The following is an 18,417-nucleotide window of genomic DNA, read 5'->3' as shown; positions in this document are numbered from 1 at the left end:
CTTTTGCATCCTAGTAATAACGCATCCAACCCTAGGTCATATTATCTACAATTCATCTCCAGCCCACTCCAATTACTTTGTGGTCGCAGCAACTTGTTCAACCTTTAACAACCAAATATGCAATACTATTGCTTTTGGACCTTCTGTGCACAAACTGTACGGCCTAATGCAGAAAAGGACGATGCAGTGCTTTCATATTGCAACTTTTAAGGGGACAATTTGAAGTTAAATACAGCAAAGGTAACTAGCGAAGCACAGTCAGCAGCTGAGGCGGCGGACCAGTGTTCCTTCTAAGACTGCCTACATGTTAAGTGTTGCCATGGCGATTGACAGCTCACTCTTCTTTTGATCTCAGCTTTAAAAGTAGGAGTTACTTGAGTACCAATGTGCGGTGCAGCCAATTCAGTAGACGTCACTAATGCCATATTGACTTGACTTCTGACATTTTGTTCAGTAGAATGACAGGCATACGCAACTGTCGACATTGGAGGAGAGGAGGAGGCAAGAGTTTAAGCTTCTTGAGGGAACAATGTACAATGCTCTACAAATAACATTTCTATTAACGAAGCCTAATTAACTTTTACATCACCTGCAATAGTTATAATATACCTTATAGCAATTCTTCAACCTCGACAAGGGACAGTAACAGTTGACAAGTCATATTTATTCTTCGTTTCTCCTTTTTTCTGTACCTGATGGTTATTCATAGCGTTTTCTGGACCACAGCAATACCAGTTCATTGTCGTAAGTCATGGCCCTACTTCCCTCTCCCTAACTGAACGTGACCCACAACGCGGACCGCATCACAGTCATCTTTACCCAGGGCCGTGCCTATGAAATGCCCTTTCCTCACTTACCAGTCCCCTCGTTGCTGTAGAGGTCCAAAGCCCATTCCATGACGTGAAAATGGATGTGTGGTGCTATCGGGGCACACTACTCTTTGCCCACTTATACGGATACACATTTTATTTTATTTTAAGAGCCTCAATGACAGGTCACTGACATAACTACTTTTAGTTTCAGATTCAAATAAGCATTTTTTCTTCATCAAACTGCATTTTTAAGTTTGATTTGAAAGCAGACAGTGCAATCTTTGATGCATAAAACTGCTCTACTTTTACTTAAGTGTCTTGTAGAAACGCCGACAGTAAAAGTATATTTTGATCGACTTAAGCATTGGTAGTTTACTAAACAACTTCCACTTGCATTCATCACAAAAGCTGTTTTGGACAGTGAAGGTGAAGAAAATAGGTTAGATTTTCACGCATGTTGCATATTCACCAACATTTCTATTGTCAGATGGGGGACTAAATCGCGAGCCCCGCATTGGTGAAATTTATGCCTTGTCCAGAAATGCAGGCCACAAGTTTGTGCTTTCAGCCTCTGCCACTGCTGCTGGTGGTGGGAGGAGGAGAAAAGGGAGAAAGTGCTCAGGTGCAAGCCGATGTTTGCTGCGTCATCAGCGTGTCTCCTTGTGTGGAGTCGGCAGTGACTCTAAGGGATGTCAAATCTGCATGAGATGGTGAAAGTAAGAATGATGGTGGTGACGGCTACGACGACAACGACGACGACGACAGTAACAGCAGACTACTCTGACTAATTGCTTGTTGACAGGGTTTACCATTTAAACAAACGACCAGGAAGAACAAGTCTAGAAAACATGCCCTTGTGAGAACTACCGCACCTGCAACACCCCCAATATTGAACATTGGCCACTCATTAGCAAATATTGGCGGTTTAGGTAAGAATTTTACTTACTTCACAGTGCATGGGTAAAACGAGTCGGACACATTGGAAAATGATTTCAGAGGTGATACCATTATAAAGGGTTTGCATGTTTAGGCTAGCGCTCTGGAACTGTTAATGCCTGATAGAACTGGTCACTGACACAATCTTGTATCTCACATAAATATAAAAAACAGAACTTCTCAAATGCGTCGTTGTTGACATTAAAACACAAATCTCGCTGTTTAGGAAGAAAAATGAACCCACTGACATCTCCTTTTAAAGTGATCAAAGTGAAGCAGTAAGGTTCTCAAACAATATCTTGACCACTTGAAGGGACGGGATTTTTCAATTCACAATTTTGCTCAAAATTTACGAAATCCGAATTAATTCAAAAACTTACAAGTGAAATAGAATGGAGATGATGTCACTCCATTTTTGAGTTTGAATGTCAGATAAGTGCTGGAAGGATATATTATTGAGAATTGGTGCTGAAATTTCGGCTTAAGGTATCTGGTTGGGGTTGGAATAAATGTATTTTAATCGTTGGAGTAACAACGCAAAATGTTTGTTATTGTGAGCTGTCGTGCAGATTTATTTGCTGGGTAAAAATCGCACCATGACTGCTCATTCCTGGTACCGACCACAGTATTGGCTGAAGTAACTGTCACCATTAAGTGAACTGAACTGCATAACTCGGAGATACTCAAATTTTTCCAGCTTCATAAGGTAGTAAATATGTCAATGTATGGAAAAATGTAGTCGGCTGTAATTTACTGTATTGGAATATGAATAATGCGGAAGTGATGAACGGGATCAAACATTGGGACATCTCCCACGATTAAGAAAAATTTCTTTAAAGTGAAGTCCTCTTATGAAATTAGGCCGTGCGTTGGCTCTCCTCCCCAAGGTGTCTCATAGTCAGGCTTCTGGACGGCGGTAGCCTGCCGTGGGGCTCCAAATTGTGATGTTGCTATTTATTTCATGTAAAAAATACAACAGGAAGCAGCTTGTGCGCGGATGTCAAAGCTGCCTCCCCTGCATGCATTGGAAGAAAAAGGTAACCGTAAGTTGAAAGACTAGTAGACCAAGTCTTCATAATTACCAAATTATAAAGACAGACAAACCTTCGGGTATGGATGCTTCATTTCTGTTTTCCCCCACACTGAAATGTAATCTAGTGAGAGAGTGAATGTGGACTATCCCAGAGTACTGTTTAGTCTGAAAGACACAAATACATCCGTTGGAGCTCTACTGTGGAGGGGCCATTATTGGAATACCCGAAATGATGATTTGATTTGCATTGACAGGCTTTTTTGTCAGAAGTAAGGATGACACGAGACACCAACTTGCATAAATACATGGGTTCAATAGCAATGTAACCGTTTTTGTCCAGACGGCAAACCGTCAAAGGATCCACTAGAACTCGTTTTATAGATTATGGGCCCACATTGAAACTGAACCTATGAACAAAAGGCATGCTTTCTTCAGAAGTTACACGGCAGCTTTTGTAGGTTCAGGTTCACGACCATGGTTATAAAGTCGAGTGAAGTCACTTTGCGAGCATAAAAACCAAATTTTTTATTCACTGTAAGGGAATTTTTTGACGTAAATGTTTACAAGTTTTAGTCACGCGGTGACCTAATGGCATCGCTACGGAAATTTTTACGTTTACTGATCTTAGCGAACTGTATTCCCAATTTTGATTCCTGTCAAGAAAAACACTTTCTGGCGGATCGACAAGGCAAGCATTCGGAAGCTAAGTATGTTTATTCGTTTCATTAAAAAGAGGTGGAAACCTATTTTTCGCGGTATTGACTCCATTCTTAGTCAAAATATGCATGTTTTAGTGAATGCAAATTGCTTAACACACTTCATTGCCCAATATTTCCCATGTCTTTTGTCTTGTCTAAATTTTTAACATTACCTTTGATCTCTATTAACAAACCCCATGTCATTCCATATTTCCCTTCCTCAACAATACTCTATTCATGCAGAATGGTTTTTTTGCTCACTCGAAATTTCGACCAAAGTAAGGGTGGGACGTGTTCCAACTTCGCTCTTGCATTTCGAGGCATTTCAAAGCAAAATTGGTATTTCTAAAGTGTTAATAAAATGATGTCGAATTTTACATCAACTGTGGCCAAAGTCCTGTTATGCTACTTGTGTCTACACACTTTAGTGGGGGGATAATACCTAGGCTTTTCCTGATTCTGTTTTTGCCTTGGGCATGTGATAAGCTGCGTATTGAAAAGCACATTTTAGTAACCATGACTGCATGGATGCATTCAGAAGTTTACCAATTTATCGCATCAACAAGATGAACTAAACATGGATAGAGTGATTCGATACGAAAGCATCTCAACAATTAAGATAGTGATAATTGAATGTAAAGCCCAAGTCTAAAAGGTTGAAGCTACTGGTAAAGAACAAAGAAAACCCCAAATTTTCTTGATTAGCACATTTCTACTCTTTATGGCCAATGCCTTACATCCGCCTGAGGTGCCATCACTTGCTTTCTACTGCTTCCCTGAAGCACTCTGGAGATAGAGGCCTTCGTTATATCGATACCTATCACTCCTGAGTTCCATTTTGAAGTTTGTGCGTTACATTGTAACAAATAAACCTTTAGAAACAACGGTAAGACCATTTTAGCAGGATAAAAATGGAGCTAGCTAGCTCATCTCTGTCCCGCCGCTCTGAAACACAGAGTAAAGCCCAGGGTGTTGACACTGGCAGACCTACCGCAGAGTGGCAGGACGACAGTTTTCTGCCCCAATCTTAACTACCCTTGCCTTTCTTAGTGTATCTGCGCCCGTGTATGGAGTTTAGCCACAGCTAGCGTCGGCAGCAACGCTAATTTGTCTCCAGACCACTGCTCCGCGGGTGGTCCACCCTGCCTGAGCAAGGAGGGGAAGAGACAACTACGTGGGAAATGTTACTTTGCGCTTGATAAGCTCTAGCCCATTAACCCGCCTCTTTTGTTCCTCTAATGCTCTGTAAGGCCTTTAAATTCCAGCCTTGTGAAAGATATGCTGGGTGCGCAGCTCGATTTCGACGACTTTACTCAGACCGAGCTGTGGTGGCCCCTAAGTGAATTTCGTACCCTTCCGATCTCTAGCTTGATTGTCTTTAACCCATGGGTTGGTCCATTGACGAAGACGTAATGAAAAAATAGGAAATTGCACCCAACAATGACACAAAAGCACTGGCCCACTGTTTCATGTGCAAGCTCTTGGATGTGAAAAGGCAGCATCGCTTATACGCTTGCCAAAACAACTCCTTGAGCTTGACCCATGTTTATGTCCCACGAGGATGGTGAAGCAAATTTTAAACAGTTGTGATACGATGCCCACAACCATTGCGAGATTTCAACAACTGGAATATTTAAAAAGGCTTAGTGCTATCACGGGTAACGAATCATCTTCCATCCTACCACAGCACATGATTTTTCTGTAAAGCTTGAGGTAAATGCGACTAGCAAAGGTCAATGTTTAGAGAACTTGGCTGGATAGTGTTATTTTTAAGATGGAGAAGCTAAGTTCTGGAAAATAGGTGTTTTATGTTATTTGAAAAGGCTAATTAACTATGACATGTACGGTCCCTAAGGCATAAGTGGGTAAAACAATTCTTTCGACAACACGTGGGATTGAAATAATAAGAGGCAAAACGAGTTTGAGTAAAGTTAGAACTCAATCCATACAAGCTTTGGTTGGTTTTAGAAAAGGGAAATTTTTCGATACCTGTTAATCTTGCAGACAGAGCTACTAGATGTGTGCCATTGGGATTTCAAGACATCTAAGAGATTTAAATTGTAAGCGAATTTTATAGGTTGATGACAGGTACAAATCGGAGTTTCTTTTATTTCTCTTAGACCGAAAATTAATTAGTTTTTCACATAGGTTCTAAATTAACAAAATTTGTTTGTCAACTTCCTACATTTATCCGGCCTTACCATTTCCTACACAGATATGATGGATGTGCTTTTTCCGGGTTGAAAGCAAAACGGTGACGTGGGTGGTCTCATGGGAAGGGCCAATGTGAGACGCTTCTGGCCTACCGCGGTATGACAAAACCGCGACCAGGTGGGGAACGCGTAAGGCGCAGCAGGAACTCCCCTTTGGCCAATGGGGCGAATGCGCTATGGGCAGTCCTGTTAAATACCTCCGCTGCCACCACCACTACCAAGGTCGGATTCGCGTGTGTCAACTGGCGTAGGGATTGAAGCCGGTGTTCGAACCGCTCCTATATACCGAGGTTGTTGACACAATCGCATGATCGTATGATACACAATGACCCTTTTGGTTATGAATTATAAATAGGGTACGCAATGTTTTGCCTTCCCATGACGTGTTCTTAAAATGACACCGTAAGTATTACATTGCTGTGAGCAATGAAGTTATAAAAGTGGCGTTCCATTGTCGTGATGAAGCTAAGTGACTAAATATAATCTGATTTCGACTGACTTTTTAATAAATTAAACGCAGTAGTCAGTTGACAAAAACTGTTTGGTACGGTGATGATCTAGGGTGTATATTAAACATCTTATGCTACTTTTCAAGCTGGTTTGTGAAATCGGTGAGTAGAAGGATTCGAAACCACAAATAGACTCTTGAAGAGCGGTTAGAGCAAAACATGCAGATGTGTCGCCCTCGCATGTTATTACAATCACCTAACGACGCCTTCCCTTGTCTATATTTCATGTGCCTAAAAGAATGGACAAAATCTCAGTCTCAATCTCTGTCTGCCATTCACATTAATGAAGACGATTCACCCTCCTCTGGTTTCGCTATGCATTTCAATTGCGCTTAGCCCAATAATTCAGTTGGAGCCTAATGACTGTGGGACTGTGCAACTTCACAATCCTCCTTATCGGTTCTTAGGAAGAAGTATTTTGTGCTAATCTGGTTCTTCAATTCTCTGGTCCGTTTGTACATATATGCATATATATATGTATACAAAGACCCTAATTTGTATTAATACGTTTCCCATGCAGAAGTGCAGGATAGACTCATAATACGGATCAAGTTTAGGGGTTGGATGGTACCAAATGCTCATGATTTATGCGTCTTCCTTCTGCCTGCAACTTATGTCCAAACCAATACCAATAAACTTATGTGTATCCAAAACGGAATTTGGCCTTAAATTCAGAATTTGCATTCGAAACATAAGTTTTACATACCGGAACATGGTTGAGCATCCCGAACTACCAAGTCTATCTCATTTTAATGACCATTTCTTGCTTAGCTTTACGAAAACGGAATGTCAGCCTTTATTGTTTCGTAGTTGATCGCAGTGCTGGTCATGCCTTACCGTATAAATCATAAACCACACATAAGGACACATCAACTGCTCCTAGCAGCTCTGTCCAGTTTATTTAGTGCCCAATTGCTAACCCACCCAGGTATAAAGTGGCCCGATGTTTTCACACAGATAGTACAATTTGTGTAAACCCAGCCTTGATTTCACACACCCGGTCGATGTGCTCAAAAGTTTCAGAGCGCGGTCTCAATTATTCACCAGCTCAGCGCGCAATGAAAACTTCTCCACCTTAGTCTGCGCCTTTTCCGCGTCTCAACCCAACCCCTTGCGACGTCTCGGCTTGTTGACAAGCTCCACTGAATTATTTATTTCGCGTAAGTAAAAGAAACGTTACATGATGGTTTTAGAAGGCAAAATATATACGCTTCTGAATGTTAAAATGAGCCAAAAAGCTACCTCTGTGAAAAATACTTATTTAGCTATTCCGCAATACCGGTTTATGGTCTCATTTACATGCCGGTTCGGCGTAAATTTCCACACTTTGAGCATGTTTTACGCATATTTTTTTCCAGAAATGAGCGAACGAGGAAGTTTTTGAAAGTATTCCTTAGGTACGATTTCGGTTTTTTCACAGCTCGAAAAGGTAATTTACGATTTCAGCGATTTGACTGTAATTTGGAGCTTAGGTTTATTCCGATCTATAACTCCATAGCTTAACAACAGTCTCAATAAAGAGCACTTCTTCATTAACTCATGAGTCGCCTGAGCTAATGGAATAGGTAATCAAATGCGCCTACTTACCATGCAATTCATAGCCAGAGATTCCGCCCATATTGTCATCAAAATCGAAGCTCCCAGGCAGCTGCTTTCTGTTGCCTGTCTCACTTAAACAAACATAACTACGAGAAATGGTCACCGCTGCTGTTGTTTTCGTTGTTAAAATACCATGACTGACGTGGACAGCTGCTTTGAATAATTTGAAGTCTTACTGTGGCATAAGGCTTGAGCCCGCATAGAGCCACAAAGTCAGCAGCAGCAACAGCAGCGGTGACAAAGGTTTATGGATTGGACCTCATTCCGCATAGTGTTATGCCACGCTCAATGCAGATCCCCAAAAGCGAGGTTGTTATTGGCCATCTGGTCATGGTATTTGTCGACCGTCTTTAACTCTTAATTCGTTTCTATAGTCGAATTTAGTGTTACTTTAGCTAGAAGGTAGATCTTGGCATGTATCCTACTAAAACACGTCATATTCACGTAAATTTGCCCTCTCCCCTTATTTCTGCTCCACCCATCATGTGTAAAACCAGGCAGTTTTTGTGAGCTAATGAATGGAGTCACGCCTCAGTGATCGCGTGAAAACCTCATTCTTTTTGTTATCACTCTACCCTTCGATCGCATTTCTGTCTCTACCACCTTCCAAACCCCTGCGCCTCAAACAGTTAAATTCGCCAAAACACAGCGTAGTTTTTCGCTCATGGTTGAATTGGAGGCGTTTTTAACTAGTCTTTAAAGTCTGCACCAATACCACATAAGTGAAACTACTTTTTCTGGCTGGCAGGGGAACTGTTGCTTTGCTTTCACTCGGAAAATGGTACGTTGCCATAATTGTAGTTACATTTGAACATGAGTGTTTAAGCAGACAATTTACGGTGTCTTTAAACGTTATCAGCGTGGTCCTCAGCATTTAAAGAATACGAATTCATTCGATGTACCTTTATCATCATTTAATTTAAGTGATTGTAGCTTTTCGCCATTATATCACAAAGTTGGGCATATTTGCTTTGATATAACCGTTCATTTTTACCTAACAGTATAATGGAAAACTGTGGAGTGGTCGGTACCACTGTAACGTAATCAAGTCGGCATAAGGCGCAATTTGATAGCAAAACCGACAATTTAATAAAGAAACTCTTTGCTATGTCTAAGGAAATGTGCTACAAATTGCAAGCTTATAAAGGCGTTTTTGGTAGTACGGTCACAGAACACACTATGCAAGAACAATCGACTTTCCATTCAGTGGCTGGAATTAATGTACAGAGGTCATTTGGACTAACCCTATTTTTCTTCCTACAATTTATCTGCATCTACATTGGCTTAACTTCTTCATAGGGTATTTGGCAAGAGAAAAGATGAGTAAAAGTAGACCACCTGTCAAAAACGGTGTTTTTAATTAAAGACACTTAATTCGGAACCAACGAAAGGCGAACATAAATCCGACTCTGGTCTCAATCACGCCAGCTTAAGAAGTGACTGTCAAGTGGCAGTGGTGAGGGCTAGGGAGAGGGAAGAAGGAGTAAGCAGTGATTCTTATAAGGTTTTCCCTCTAAAATGTTTTTATGACATTTGTTCCATCGAAAGATCAAAGGAAAACTTGATGGCGCATTAAATGCACTTTCTGTGGTGAAGGCACCTGCTTGAAGTTTGAGAAGGCGTTTATAATTCACTTAGGTAAGTTCATTTTGTACAGCCCCAAACACAGAAGTTGGCTTAAATGAAACTAAGTTTGAATTATTTCTCCACGAAATTCAGATTCATATGGAGCTTCATTGTCTACCAGGCAATACTTTGAAAAATCAAAAGAGGAATATTTAACTCCCCCTTTAGTTGATATACAAGCATTTCTTTCCCAAATGCATTTTGATAAACATTTAGGAAGTAACTTGGACGGGAGAGCAGGAGAAACCGAGATTTTATAAATGGTTTGCGTTATAAATTGGTACTTTGGATCCTAGGTGCTATTACGTTGCCCATATTTAACGTAATGGATATAGCTTGCTGGCTGAAAGACAAGATAGCCTTAAATCTATTAATTAACAAATTGACTTGGCATGGATTCCATTTGGTAAGATGGGGAACGTATTGGATGATAATGCAAAATTTTAAAGTTTGTGTCTTCTATTTGTTTCAGTGGAATTTAGCACAAAGTAATTGTTCTGCGTACACATGAAAACCCCTGTGGAAAATAAGTGGAGATCTCGTTGAGGGCTTAGCTACAGAAAGAAGGCAACGCTTACCCACCTCCAGTTAACCACGGCCGCCTTACAACCCGTTTTTGGGTCTAAAACCATTTTTTTTGCTAAAGTTGGAGATGTGGTGCATGGGTCCTTTATCTCTCATGTTTTATGCGTAGTCTCCAAGGCATGTTAACCTACAATACTTATTGAATGAGCAGAACCCTAGACCTTATAATATGTTCAGCTCTGTTCTTATTAAAAAGACATGCAAGTTTGTGAAACGAAAAAGCCTGAAGTTCCAGACTCCCTCGAGCACGTACAGACGCGTCCAGTTAGGTTAATGGCATTACTTAAAGATGGGTAGATTTTTTGAGACAAATGGCTTCAGCTTACTGTATTTTGTGTTGTTGAGTCATAAATGTGAATTTTCTGATGGCCGTTTAATTGTTAAGTTAAAATGGCCACCGGTTCCTATTTTACAATGCCAAAATGCACTACAGTAAACGTGTCGATTTAAGGGGGGGAAGAACAGGCATTACACCGTGGCCGCATTAAAGCTCTCAAGCATGTCACTGTAAAATTCGCGTTTGTGAACATAGAATCGGACGTGGGTTTCAAACTCCAAATACGTGATAGCTTTACTTAAATAATTACACGCTTAGGTTGTGCTAGTTTCAATCGTCCACTAATATACCTTGATTGCAGTAATCTTTATTCACAAACAAACATATTTTCAAGTCTTGCCCTAAAGACCAGTTTTAAAGACCATCTTATGAGGCGAAGGCTCTAAATTTCCTGATATGACTGAATTGTGCTGCTTCTTTTATTTCTCAAAGCATTTTTGGGCCTGCTCACCAAAACTTCTTCGCGTAGTGGATTGCCATTCACATTTTTCAAATGATCAATACTTTTGCAAAAAAAAATTTTGATAAGCCATTTCGACATCATCATCGTTGTACATTGGATCGGTTCATTCTAACTACGAAATTGCTATGAAAAGGGAAGATGGAGAGAAATCTGCTTCTTTATTTCATATGCTGCTTGAGACCCTTGTTTATGTGTTAATAATGCATATTGACGAGATCCTGAATAGATTCGGTGGTGTCCATCCCAAATTGGCCAAAGTGACAGAAGTGAATGGAAATTAAAAGATACGTTGCATTGAAAATTTTGATTGTCTGGTTTAAGCTATAATTGTTGATAAAAAGGGTATCTTTTGAACTGATGTAAAGAGAGTAAATGCATATTGAGTAGATATTGATAGGTATATTCATAACTTGTACTTTCGAGACCATCAAATCTATTTTATATCTATATGGTCACAATTACTACTCGTTCTCGTGAGTGATATGCTTTTCTCCCAAAATGATTCGCCTTTACCTTGGAAGGGGGACTAGTTACATTTAAAAGGCTTCAAGATTGTTTAATGCAAATATGGCTCTCGGTAATAAAATAAGAATCAAAATAATTCACCTCTTTCCGTCACGCCCCAAAATTTGGTCACTGAGACACACACTGGAATTAGAAACCTCATAGACCGTCAGATGATTATACAAATAGGAATGCTGCTTTCTAAGGAAGCAACGGTCGTATGGTAATTAGCACAATGACTGGGTCTGTGCTAATTTAATGTTGCCAGAATTTATGACAGCTTATTAAATAAACACATACTGCCAATGCCTTAACAATCGCATGTCAGAACTGCGACATTAATGCAATTACTCCTTTCTACTTCCCACTAGCACAAAGACTTAATAAGTTCAATTGGAATTTGATCGTACAGCATTACTGGCTGTAGTCAAATAATTGAAAAGTACGCTTCATCTGTGCATCTGTTCATAGCATATCTCAATTGGTATGGTTGGAAACACTCTTAGGATATAAGATAAGAATTTCCGGCCAGAGGTTGCACATAAATGTCATCCTTGTGTTTTTCAGATTTCAACGCGCCAACTTTTTTCCAACCTGGCAGGCGCCACTTGTCTCTCTGCTCCTCTCACTCAAAAACGGCTAATTTATTCACTCCTTGAGATGAGGGAGGAAAAGGGTGGGGAAGAGGAGGCGGAGAAGTAGGAGGGGACGAGCAGCTCTGGCAATGACAGCAGAGTTCAGACGTAGGAGGAGGAGAGGAGCAAGGGGGATGGGAGGAGGAGGGAGGCGTCGGGCTGTCTGTGATGCCGCGGGGATAAATTAAAGGGAAGTAAGTGCTGTAAGCACTCACTTTTGCGAGGTGGTGATGCTGGCGCTGATGACAGCTGGGGCTCTTCGCCCACTCCCTTTCTCGCGTGTCCACCAGGCTGTGGCACCCTCACCTCGCCTCGCCTTTCCCCGCATGCAGAGAAGTAGGCTGGGCTGAGCTAAGTTGAGTGGATGGCGAGCGGGCGGGAGGGAGGGCGGACAGTCGGTCGCTCTGTCGACTCCGCTTTCGCCTCTCAAGCTCTGCAAGAGCTAAAGTGTGACAAAGTTAGGATGCAAGGCGCCCTCTGAGAGTCGACAATTTGCAATCTACTTGACTATTTCTGAGACGCTGAATTGTGCTTAGTCAGTCGATTTTGCTCTAAATCAAACCTTTTATCAGTGTTTCGATAAATTTTAGAATATTCAGAAATTAGCAACCAAAATTTTATGCATAAAATTTGTAGTATTCGATGTTACACTACTTTATCATTATTATTTGCAAGGATCAATTTTGGCTGAAATTTTGGTGCAACCCGTCTTAAAGTAATAAATAATCAGATAAAAGTCCGCAAAGCCTACTTAGTTTGTACCTCATTATCCGTCTAATTAAGGTTTTGCGAATGCCGGGTATTGCTAACGCGGATCTCCTACTTAACATAGGTTGCTGGATCACTGTCTGACTTCAATGAAGCAGGACTGTTGCAAATTCATTTACTCAACACTCGTGCACAAAAATAGAGATGACAGCTCGGAGTATTCTCAAAAGCCATTTTATGATTCCTAAGTACCTAGTAGTTGAGCTGTTCATTTTCAAAACACTTCCCACTTTACGCCTTTTCTCATTTTGATGGTGCCAGCCATACGATTGTACAAGCAAAAGAGGTGATGGCGATCATAACGACGCAACCATTATCCGCATATTTTCTTCACATTTCAATGTGTATAAAAATGTTTTAACATAAAAAACGCAAGCACCATGGAAATGATTTGGGGTATTAATGATTTTGAAGAGTATATTTGACGAAGATCCGGGGCTTACATAAGGGCTTTTCTTTTCAGTTTGATCACCATAACGGAGCGCATAGCGCTCCGGAAACTATAAATCACGGTTTTAGGTCGCACATTAATCTCCCAAGGTTCCAAGTAGGTGAAAAATCCAGTCGCGTTTTGAATAATATCCATTAGCACAACCAGCCTAATGAAGCTGGGCTTCGGCACGCCATCCAAACACTGTTTTTATAAATGGAGTGGAGCGCCGTCACGCAAGTCAATCCCCACCTCATAAATTTGGTTTGTATTTTGGTGCACATCCTAATAGCTGGAGAAATACGGCACGAGTAAATTACCCAAATGAAAATACAGATTGTCCACTTTCTGTGATGGCAAATTTCAACACCATCTCCCAAGTTTTGCCATACCTTGCGTTGGAATTAAGGCATTATGTTGTCAATTTCTACCCCGCTCGAATGCAAGCAGCACAGCGGACCATTTCACTCCGCATGTGTGCTGCAGTAGTCTTCTAACTTTCAAAGGCTTTTTCTAGAAATGGCTATTTTATTAAGAAAGTAGTTATATGGATCATTAAATGCACGTTTTGTTAATTACTAACAAAGTATTTGCAGCTTTTAATTCGCGATCTTTCAGAGAAGCAGACATGGGTAATGCAGTTATCCCAATCGAATAACCCGCCGACTTTTGTGCATGATTGGACGTGTTGAAGAGGTAAAGGAGGGGAACATGATAAAGGGCAGGCATGCTTATTCCGGCAACACTTGTACTTTAGACAGGTCGTGTCTGCAGGCTACAAGGGTGGTTTTAAAGAGAGCACGTACTGATAGACTGACTCTGATTGGGACGGAAAATAAGTGGGTGCGTGTCTATAAGATCAAAAACAGCCGAAGCTAGCCGCATTGGCTACGTTAAAAGGGCACCTCAATTTAAAAGCATCACCAGAGGTAAATATAGTTCCATTAGATGCAGCATTTAATTCCGTAGTACTTCCTTTTTTTCCATTCGCAAATTCACAAAGCATGTCAGGAAGACTCCCTCAGAACTCCAGACCATTGAAAATCATTGAAAGCTCTCAACCACAGCTGAATTGCATGTCAGACAAGGTTGTTGTTTTAACAATTTAATAAAAGATTACTAGAGATTCCTCTTGTGTACTATAAGATAATACGAATGAATGGCGGATAAATGGTTTTCTCCCTGACGTTGACTGTTTCTTTCGATTTCTGCTGGCTAGCAGATCTACCAACGGGATCATTACTCCCCATATGTTAACAAGCATTTTGTGTAATTTGCAAAGTAGGGAATGTGGTGTGTAGGATAGCACTTAAAACCTCTCCTTTACTTGGGTTTTAAAATTCACTTCTGCATGCAGCTCTTGAAATGAAGTAGTAATTACGACTGATTGATGGGTCAACGTTAAGAGAGTGAAATGTTGTAAAATAATACCAGGGGCTGAATCCGATCCTCATTTCTCTTGTCAATCAGTCCGCGCGACTCGTGGGAAGAGGCACTTGCGCTCGGGTCCGCGGTCCGTATCTGGTCCAGCCCTCTGATTCTGTGCAGTACGGCAGGCGCCTGTTGCATTGGACGCTCCTCCCTACTCCTGGGAGAGGCGTATTTGCGAGGGGTTTGTGGAAACATCAAATAGACATGCTATACCACTGATTAACCTTAATCTACCACTTACTAGCCTAAGGCTACATAGTTCATGCGCACTGACTAACGAGCCGAAAAATCAGATGGAATTCAGTTGATGTGACCGCTGCCATTCTTCCACTAATTTGAAAAAAATTCCTTCTCACCATTATCTTGAACATTGAAACAAAGCGAATTATGAAGAATCATAAAAGGTGTTTCTATCCTCAGGTGTGTAATTTTAGCGGAAGCACCAAACTCCACTTGATTCGTTCTAAATGCGTGTCACAATGTGGGTAAATCTGTTGGTTGAGTATTTTGCGTATAAAGGCAAGAGGAAATCAATCCCGCATTTATTCGACATACAAATGCTATTGCTTTCATTTATGCTGCAGACTGTTTCAAAACTATTCAATCGCATGTTCTGCATTAGGTCGCGGGTGCAGTGCACAAGCCGTGCGATTTTTCGAAAAAAGGTTCAACTAAAGAGAATTTCACCTTGGGCACCTAAACTTATTACCCTCTAAATGCACCCGAATTGTAGTTTAAGACCTAGAAGAGTGTATTTGTAGGCGGCTGAATGGCTTTCCGAGAGGATTTTAACCGTCGATGAAGTCGTTAATATAAAATCCTTTAAATATTTCTCCCTAAGAGATTACTTTTCCTTTAGAGCTACTGGAATGTTCGCAGATGTGGGGAAAATATATGTACACTTATGAATGATTTACAAATCTTACCATGTAAATTAGGTCACTTTCCCGGGTGCTAAATGATTACTTGGCAAGAAAACCCATTATCCACTAAAAAAATTTGTAGCTTTTTAAATTTTCGAAACATATGCTAGAAATCCTCGCTTTGGAGTGCGGCTTTTCTATTTCTTGACAAAGTATTGGAAGAAAGTCAAAAACGGGAGGAGGAGTTATTTTACCGAATAAATCCCCCAATTACCAGGGTAGCAAGTGAAAAATCTCACATCATTCTGCAAGATGTAATCAGCATACCTCACGAATGTTTTCAATAGGCTGGCAGGGACAATTTAGAGGCTTATCTCTAACTCATCATGTCGCCAAAGCATGTGCCTAGAAGCAGCTTCATGTTGTGCCCTTGGGTATATGCGACTGCTTCAGCGGCAGGCGCAAAATAGCGCCAGGCTTTGACAAAAAAGTGGAGGCAGTCATGCCGAAGCGAAAGCACCTGGTTCTCCCTTGTCTGGGCTAAGTGCTTAATTAGGCGGGAGGAGGCACTAAGGTTGCTGCCATTGGTTGTAGCTGAACTCCCCTTTCCTGTACCATGCTTCTTTAACGAAGCACCCAGGCAATCAGTCCTCTCTGATTCGTCAAGGTGTGTGACGACGTCACAATGCCTACATCTCAAGGCAATTAACTTAGAGCACCTTCTGGTCTTTTTTCACATTGAAATATTAATTTACATTAGATTTGAGCATTATCTGATGGCATATCCAGTAATGCTCATGCCAAGAGTACGATCAACTCTAAAGGCCGAAATTTAACCACTGGCACCCTCTAAGCATAATTACTCAAGTACGTGCCAAAATCCTAATCCAACCAAGCCTATTTAAAAGCCATCGAGTTAAAATATGAAATCATACCGTTGAAATTTTTCGGTTGTCATTTTTGAGAAAACAGTTGCAAAAACTACAGTAACATGACTTTTTCCACTACTAATACACAGGAAGTATTTGCTTTGTCCATTTTATGGAGTACCTTATCCATTAAAAGTCCAGTTAGGGTGAGGCTACGGTAAGCAATGAGAAGGGCGGTTAATTTACAGGATGGCTGATAGCACGAGTGTGCTCTTCGCGCATTCACTTTGCCAAAAGAGGTAGTGGCAATAAAAACTCCATGTATCACGGGTCGCAGGCAAAAACCTATGCAAAAGTTTGCTAATTGAGAAGATGAAACCGACCGAATCTAAGGACCAACTCCTTAATTCCACTCTAACCAAAGCACTTAGTCCTCTCGACTTGGCTGTACCTAGCCCAACTTAACCATCCAGGATGCTCTGTGGCTTAAAAGCTCTTGAAACAAGCGGCGTTGATAACCGCTTTCAGGTGCTGTCCATTAAGTTGTGTGAAGGTGAGTTCATTTTATCAATCTCTAATATTTATTTTATTTTCTACTCTGACTTTTATCCCTCTTTCGATGACTTTTTAAGAAATCTGAGCATTAGTAACAACCCTCCTGAAAATATTTTCAGCACACAGAATGCCACACGTGGCTAAAGCTCACTGCCCTCCTCAGGGCTCCGAAATGCCTTCCCGTACGCTCATATCTGATTTTAATCTACAGCCTGCGTAGCAGGCACAAGCCTTGAAACGTTTAGCCTGAGCAAAATCGGCAGTCTTCAACTGAGTCCCTGTCTACATGAAGCACTAAAGTAAGTCTACAGCCCTGACAATTTCCGCTAGGCTTTTAAGCTGCGATCGACTAACACAAGAATAATTCAATCCTGTACTGAATCACTCACCTTTGATAAGGCATAGATGTGCTAAACTTAATTGTCCCCAATAAATAAAATTTAAGCATAAGGACATAATTATTCAACTTTGCACTTTTGTAAGATCTGCAAGCAGCCCAACGTCCTTCCAACATAAATCCAGATTCCTAATACATTCGACAGCAGCTTTAATGTCAAAGTAGGTTAAAGCCTTAGCAAAGTTTAATATCAGTTCTTACAAAAATGGGTGTTGGTTTTTGCTTTAAGAAGCAGAGTTTTGGAGTTTAGCCTAACCTTGGCGCTATGAAATTTTGAAAGTTTAACTTTTTAGTGAAACTGTTTATCGGGTGTAATCTAGTAGAACTGACTGCAAAACTTAGGCTCACGTACAAAAGTCACCATGAATTCCCTTGAAATTGGTAAAATACAAGAAAACTCATTATTAGGGATAGGGGATTCTCAATACGTTTCCATGTTCTGAGAACAGGTGGCACAGATTTATCCAAACAACCTGAACTTTACCGATGGTGTGGATAGAGGAAGCACTAAAAATATTTTCTGTGTCATTCTTCAAATACGATCATTTCACTGGAAAATAGTCAACTTCTATCAGTGTTTTTAGAAACTGGCTACATGCTTCATGTGTCGTACGAAACGTCCAACAGACAAAATTTGAAAGACGGGGTTAATCGCAGTGGCGAAATGAAGTCCAAACTTTGTGGCTCAAAAGGGTATTCATAAAGCCCATCACATAATTAAACCACTGCACAAAATAAGTACACATTAATGAAACATGTGAGTGACTAAATACTTTTTTTTGTTTGGAATGTCGAGAGACCATCAAACGATTTTGTCCATGACTAGGCCCGCGTTTTACCCACCTTATAATAAGTAAATAAAATTTGATTGTAAAACAACCCTTAGGATGGATGGAAATGTATTTATAGAAATCCTATGCTCTTCGCTTCGAGAACTGCGTAGCACTACCATGCAGAGCACTGAAATCTAGTGTTAAACGTCTCTTGTGATACCTAATCTCACTAAATGTCTATTTATTTTAATTAAGTCAGTATGCATTCGTTAACTAGATGCACAGGTCTCTAACCACCAGCCCCATTTTCTCGCAGTTGTCAACACTTGTGGTCCAAATTCCATCCCTGTGAGGAGGATTGTGGTGGATAGGTTCATCCCC

The 18,417-nt window shown here is 40.7% G+C and overlaps 1 protein-coding gene across 1 annotated transcript; it reads left to right on the top strand. All coding sequences in view use genetic code 11, as the record gives it.

The window, feature by feature from the left end:
* Positions 1 to 3,618: 3,618 nt before the first annotated feature.
* On the top strand, positions 3,619 to 11,092 carry EGR_02419 (hypothetical protein; the record flags this gene model as incomplete). Its single annotated transcript, XM_024491668.1, has 6 exons — positions 3,619 to 3,757; positions 5,628 to 5,718; positions 7,560 to 7,630; positions 9,520 to 9,645; positions 9,723 to 9,914; positions 10,878 to 11,092. The coding sequence occupies 6 exons, from the start codon at positions 3,619 to 3,621 to the stop codon at positions 11,090 to 11,092; spliced, it is 834 nt and encodes a 277-aa protein (XP_024353819.1).
* Positions 11,093 to 18,417: the final 7,325 nt, after the last annotated feature.

This window comes from Echinococcus granulosus (genome assembly GCF_000524195.1).
Source record: "Echinococcus granulosus chromosome Unknown EG_S00011, whole genome shotgun sequence".
NCBI lineage: Eukaryota > Metazoa > Platyhelminthes > Cestoda > Cyclophyllidea > Taeniidae > Echinococcus > Echinococcus granulosus.
The sequence above is the reverse complement of the archived record's forward strand: the minus strand, read 5'-3'. Positions and strand labels throughout refer to the sequence as shown.